Below are 7,489 nucleotides of genomic sequence, written 5' to 3' on the forward strand. Positions count from 1 at the left end.
GATAAAATTATAATTATTTTAAGGGAAAGATATGGAAAATTTATGGTAATTATATTATAGTACAATTGATCTATATCTTCTGTCATTCAATGTCTCATATTTTATACCAAATAATAATACACTAGGCTGTGTTAAAATGTAGTATAGAAAATATCAAGGAATTCAAGTTCATATACAAGGAAATACATTCATTTTTCAAGTCTTCAGAAAAACCAACTATATCACTATCTCTTTTCTCATCCCTAATCACAATAGGTGATTTAGCTTCAGATTTTTTACCAAAAACATAAAGTTAACCTCAAATGTTAATGTGGAACATAACAAGTAGGTATCAAATAACTTAATCATATATCAAAAATACTTTTTTTTAAAACCATACATCTACACAAGTACTTCTTGAAACATTAAATAAGCTTGATTGTGTTATGTTTTGCTTAATGTTTCCTGGGGCTAGAAGGAAAATTCTAGAGAAAAATGCATTACTTGTGACCTGGAGTTGGTGCTAAATAGGAGATTCTGAGTAATTTTAATAATGAAAATAATCATCATGAGTCTTTTCCCCTAATACAAACAAATAAACGTGAAGCCGCAAAATATACCGAGGACATGATCTACCCTCTAAGGGAAGCTGACCACAGCTGACATGATCCACCCTCTAAGGGAAGCTGACCACAGCTAAGGATTAAACCTCTAGTATCTAAGCACAGCAGGAGGCCATTTAAGGTTTACCTCCTGTGATCTTTTCCCCTGCATTCTGGAGTCTAAATTCCTAACTGATTTGACATGCTCTTCAGTATCCGTTTTATAATTTCTACATTCTTTCTGAAGTAATTTTCCTTGTGCCCAGTAGTTGCACTTCTGTATGATAAAAATACATGTTGGTATTAGTTCTATTTAGAATTTGAAAAAATAGCCAATTTATCATGCTGTTGCATAGCAAATGTATTCCTTTCTAGTCAGTTTCTACAAAACACTATTTATTTAAAGTAGTCATAGTGATGAAGCAGTTTTTATCACTTTTCAGAAGTTCTCTTTTGTGCATAGTAAATAAATGTGAGGAAAAGGCCTTATGTTTTCTGGTATTTACGTGTGATTAACATTTTCTATTCACTTTAGGGACTTTAACAAGAATAGCTGCTCAGGAGGATAAAAGTCATCCAATATATTAGAGGGTCAACATTTTCAAGTACTAACATTATGCATAAGCACTTTACAGAAGCTTGATCAGAAACCTTTGCTATTTTCACAATGTTATAAATGCAAGGTTAAAAAGGAGGACCAAATACAATCATTGTCTTGTGATTTGGAGTTGAGAACTAAAATGATAACAGAATTCAAGGTTGAAGCTTATGAGTACTTGCAATCTAAAATAAACTCCTGAAATTAATTATGCAGTGCTGGTATATTAACTACGGGATCCCAAGAATATAATGCTGCTTAGAATCATTGCTGGAGAAGGCAATGGCACCCTACTCCAGTACTCTTGCCTGGAAAATCCCATGGATGGAGGAGCCTGGTAGGCTGCAGTCCATGGGGTCGCTGAGAGTCAGACATGACTGAGCGACTTCACTTTCACTTTTCACTTTCATGCAATGGAGAAGGAAATGGCAACCCACTCCAGTGTTCTTGCCTGGAGAATCCCAGGGATGGGAGAGCCTGATGGGCTGCCGTGTATGGGGTCGCACAGAGTCGGACACCACTGAAGCAACTTAGCAACAGCAGAATCATTGCAATGTTTAAAGAAGACACCATGTTGCTGGAAGGTGACCAGAGATGTTTAATTTTACTTTGCCCCTCTGACTCAGTCATTCATTCATCCATGTGCTAGCTACTGTGCTAGACACTGAGACTACAAAGATGCTACAAATTAATGTGTCCCCTCATATTCATTTATAGATGCATCAAATAAATAAGCATGAAGTTGCAATATGGTTTTGCAACTACCATAATAAAAGAATATCCAAGAGATGTTTAACTCAAGTGGGCGGTATTGAGAAAAGAGATGGCTAGTAAACAAAAAAGACTTCCCTGTGGAGATAGTGGTAAACTGTGGTGAAATTCATAACTGGGAACAGAGAATGCAATGTCACTGAAGACAAAAAGAGAAGGAAAAGAAAAGTTTTAGAGATTTATAAGTAGTTCCACTTGATAAAGACAAAGAGGGTAAGTAGAAACATGATAGACATTTAAAGCCAAAAATGACATAACATGAAGTACTTTATATGAGAGTTAATGGATTTTAGAATTTAACTTTCTTATTATCCAGTTATTGAAGTAACAAGATTACATTGCTATTAATCTGGAAGAAGTATGGAAAGTGGGCTTTAGTTAAGGGAAGACTAGTGAAAGACTAGAATTGAATATGGACTATACATAAAATTGGAGAAGGAAATGGCAACCCACTCCAGTATTCTTGCCTGGAGAATCCCATGGACAGAAGAGCCCAGCAGGCTACAGTCCATGGGGTCACAAGAGTTGGACACGACTTAGAGACTAAACCACCACCAACTATACATAAAATAGAAGATGCCAGGAAAAGCCCATGGTGTAGGCTTGGATGAGGGGATAAATAAGTGCTAAAAATAATGAACAATACAGACTAGGAATTTTAATACTACAATTAACAGTGCAAATGTAACGTCCCTTATACTCTTGGAGGAAATTAGCTTGTGAGTTGGTGAAAAAAACAATCATGCAGAACATGAACCTATAGGATTAATTCCTAAATACTGTAATGAAACACCTCTGCTCTGCACAGGCACTGTGACTATGCAGGGAGTTGATACATAGGGAGCATTCATTGCAACCATGAATAAACATTAGAGTCATGAAGAATGAGACAATCTAATCAATAAATAACATATTGTTTGTGTTAAAAAGAAGAGGAAGAAAACACCCTTTATCTTTAGATGAAATTCTCCTCCCACTTCAAAATTTTTGGCTGGTTGTATCAATTTAATATTTAACATTTTATTTGCAGCACAATTTAGAGTATAAATATTAATATTAATATGATTGAAAATAAGTACATAATGTTGAATATTTGAAAATGAAGAGAAAGTAATGTTATACTTATATATTAATTAAATTTATTTTATTATATATTTTATAAACTTTGAAAATAATTTTTAAAGTCCATATGTTAAGAATTTGTGCCCAAATTCATATTACAGGTGCTCAGACCAATTTTGCTCATTCTTAACAAAGAATCTTTAAAACTTCATCTTTATATTCTTGATATTTTTAAAAAAAAGGAAAATGGAGGATCGCCAAAAAACTCTAAATCAGTTCAGCCTCTTTAACTTAAAAGTCATTAATTGAAAAATAATCATTTTCTTTTTAAAAATAATGTATCTAAGTCAAATGAAAAGACTAAAGATAAATATGTCCAACATATACCTCTCTCCATATGAAATATTTTATATCTTTCAACAACACTAAGGTAATGATTCGAATCAAATATATTTTCAAAAGTTTAGTTAATCTGCTTCTCAAATTGTTTTCTTCTTCATGTGTGGGTCATTCCCTGATCCCTATGAGAAACATGAAACTATTCCTATTGCCACAAATGAAGAAGAGCTAAACAGAAGGCAAGGGGAGAAATCAAACATTTAACTTCCTTAATAATCTGAGTGTCCCATATGTGTCTCCTACTATGAACTGAGCCAATGAAGTTAGGTAATAACATGTTCCAAACACATGTCTGTTTCCTTGGACCATTTCCAAGTCTCTGTTGCCAAGGAGCAATGGAGTGGACCGTGACCTTCTTTATGAGTAATTCTGCCTTGGAGGAGTTTAAATTGATTTTTCACATCTTTAAATTCAGAGATCTGAAGGGGTATCCTGGAGCAAATTTCTAACGATGGTATGGTGGTGCTGATGGCACAAAACAGGAAAGAAAAGAATTTCTGAAGCAACCAAAATGGTAATATTTAAAGATGTGGAAGGATGAGAAAAATTGTACTTTAAAGGTATACAAAGAAGGTCATCTAGGTCTAACGTCTATACAAAACAATGACTGGGAAAAAAAAAAACAGTTCAATTTGCATTAATGATAATTTTAGATATTCTCCCCCAGACTGCTTTAATAGTTCACACACTCAAAAACTCAGCACGTATTAATATAACTTGTAGGAGAACCTACAGCAACTGAGTGAATCTTCATCACTTCCATCCAGACAGTCATCATCACCATCACATTTCCACCGAGCTTGGATACAGTGTCTGTTTCTGCAGCGAAATTCTCCAGCTTTACATATCTGAGGCAATACTTCTCCAGGATTAACTAGGGTTTAAAAAACAAACAAACAAGGTATATAAACAATACTGGATATATTCAATGCATTAAAAGATAATTTTGTGTAATAATAACATATTGATTTCATTGCATTTCACAGAAAATAATGAAAGCATTGTAGAGGCAACCATAGCTGGAAATGAGAAAATTTTAAGTTTTTCCAACAATAATTATTCCACAAGAATTGTGGAGATTCATTTTAAGCAAATATCACCAAAATAATAATAACAACAATGATAAAATATTATCTTATATTTTTGCTGTTTGTAGTTTTACTTTTTAAAGAACTTTCATTCAGAAGCTTAACTGAAGGCATGGCAAAGAATTTTATTACCTCAACCTTTAGAGTCATACATGACTGAGCTACTAACACTTTCACTTTTCACACATAAATACATCAAAAACTAATTAAAGTGAAAAGACAAGGGAATAGCACACAGCATTGATGGTTATGTTTATATCACTGGCCTGAAAGTGTAAAAAAAAACAGATCTGGTTAAATATTTATGAAAATTTTAAGTTAACCAAAACAATCTCATTATACATCCAGATTCTTTGGAGTGTTTTTATCATATATTCCATATTCTCTAATCAAATGTCAGAAATTCCATTAATTGGGATTTATTCACATATTGAAAGGGCTACTGTAGTAGCCCACTTCTCTGAGTGGATTCAATAGAATCTTAAAACTGAAGGGAATGTGATGACAGCTAAAGTAAATGATCTGTATTTCACTGACTGAAAAAGACACTGAATTACATAAAAAAGTGGCTTATTACTAGAAGAAACAGAAGCCAGTTTTTCCATTCTAGATCTAATGGCTTTAAATTTTATTTGGGGTAGCTGGTTCACATTGATGAACTGTCACAAAACCTATGTGGACTTCAATAATAAGGGGTATTAAGAAAACATATGTGGCATTTCCAGAACACTCTTTTAACCCTTTAACCCTTGTATTTTCCCTGAGGCAGAGAATGAAAGAGGAAACACAGCACTGAACCACAGCTGCAAAGAATCTGCTTCAGAGAGTGAGGCAACAAGACACAAGGCATGTGGGTGCACGGGGTAGAGAACGGAAAACTGTCCCATATAATCCAGATTCTCATTTAAGGTCTTTTTAAAAATATTAAGGTCTTAAGGGTGAAACATACAGTCAGTGTGGTGAGTGAAACATTCAATGAGATCAAAGATAATCGTGTATTTTCTGTTCCCTCTCACAAAAGCAGACTTTGTATATAGGACCTAACAGTAATTTTTCCTCCTTGTTTAATCTTTCTCAATAACAAAATGCAGAAGAAGCAATTTCTTTAATGCTGCCATTGCATAAAGTCACTTGAAAGTAACAATTTTTAAAAGAATATATAGGTACATATTCATATAAATGTATATATATGCATGCATATGTATGCATGTGTGTATATTATGTGTGTGTGTGTGTGTGTGTGTGTAGTTGTTTTGTGTGTGTCCAATTCTTTTGCAACCCCATGGACTGTATCCCACTAGGCTCCTCTGTCCATGGGATTTTCCAGGCAAGAATACTGGAGACTGAGCCACCAGGCATGACCACACACACACACATATATACACACACATATATATGTATGTATAAAGAGAGCAAGAAAAAAAGAGAACACATCTCAAGGAAATGACAATAAATAAAAACAAAAATGGCAGGTCACTGGGTCCCTTACTCAATCCCAGGGTAACTTTTATAGTAGCAACTAGGAATGAGGATGGGAATCATGACAAAATGGAGGTATACTGTGGGATGTATCTGACCATCTCTAGGATTTAGCTTTTCTCTCAGAATCTCTAGAACGGATCACTGACAACATGCAAATTCCTCTTATTTTGAACTTTGTCTGCTTGGTTAGATCTTAAGATCTTTGAGGGTGGTATAGTTCCTTCTTTTGACTCTACATAAGTCCAACTTAGAACTGGAACTAGTACCTTGATTAATTTCTATTTTATAATTATTAAGCCTAATAGTCAATAGTCTCTCAGAATTAATGTTTTTCCCCTATAGGACCAAAAACCTGATTGGAGATGTAATCAGTTTTCTTCCCTACTTGAGTTATAGACCAGTTAGACCTAATTGATACCTATAGGACATTTCATCCCAAAACAATGAATTTCACCTTTTTCTCAAGCGCACATGGAACCTTCTCCAGGATAGATCACATCCTGGGCCATAAAGCTAGCCTTGGTAAATTCAAAAAAATAGAATTCATCCCAAGCATTTTTTCTGACCACAATGCAGTAAGATTAGATCTCAATTACAGGAGAAAAACTATTAAAAATTCCAACATATGGAGGCTGAACAACACGCTGCTGAATAACCAACAAATCACAGAAGAAATCAAAAAAGAAATCAAAATTTGCATAGAAACGAATGAAAATGAAAACACAACAACCCAAAACCTGTGGGACACGGTAAAAGCAGTCCTAAGGGGAAAGTTCATAGCAATACAGGCACACCTCAAGAAACAAGAAAAAAGTCCAATAAATAACCTAACTCTACACCTAAAGCAACTAGAAAAGGAAGAAATGAAGAACCCCAGGCTTAGTAGAAGGAAAGAAATCTTAAAAATCAGAGCAGAAATAAATGCAAAAGAAACAAAAGAGACCATAGCAAAAATCAACAAAACCAAAAGCTGGTTCTTTGAAAGGATAAATAAAATTGACAAACCATTAGCCAGACTCATCAAGAAACAAAGGGAGAAAAATCAAATCAACAAAATTAGAAACGAAAATGGAGAGATCACAACAGACAACACAGAAATACAAAGGATCATAAGAGACTACTATCAACAATTATATGCCAATAAAATGGACAACGTGGAAGAAATGGACAAATTCTTAGAAAAGTACAACTTTCCAAAACTCGACCAGGAAGAAATAGAAAATCTTAACAGACCCATCACAAGCATGGAAATTGAAACTGTAATCAAAAATCTTCCAGCAAACAAAAGCCCCGGTCCAGATGGCTTCACAGCTGAATTCTACCAAAAATTTAGAGAAGAGCTGACACCTATCCTGCTCAAACTCTTCCAAAAAATTGCAGAGGAAGGTAAACTTCCAAACTCATTCTACGAGGCCACCATCACCCTAATACCAAAACCTGACAAAGATGCCACAAAAAAAGAAAACTACAGGCCAATATCACTGATGAACATAGATGCAAAAATCCCT

General features: G+C 34.4%; 1 protein-coding gene across 1 annotated transcript in view; it reads right to left on the minus strand.

Moving 5' to 3' along the window:
• Positions 1-7,489, minus strand: part of LRP1B (low density lipoprotein receptor-related protein 1B) — a 1,806,191-nt gene that overhangs the window by 881,250 nt on the left and 917,452 nt on the right. The window contains exon 15 of the mRNA XM_010853706.1: positions 4,145-4,285. Within this exon, the coding sequence (XP_010852008.1) occupies positions 4,145-4,285 (141 nt within the window). The remainder of the gene's footprint in view (positions 1-4,144; positions 4,286-7,489) is intronic.

Source organism: Bison bison, unplaced genomic scaffold (genome assembly GCF_000754665.1).
Source record: "Bison bison bison isolate TAMUID 2011002044 unplaced genomic scaffold, Bison_UMD1.0 scf7180017864330, whole genome shotgun sequence".
NCBI lineage: Eukaryota > Metazoa > Chordata > Mammalia > Artiodactyla > Bovidae > Bison > Bison bison.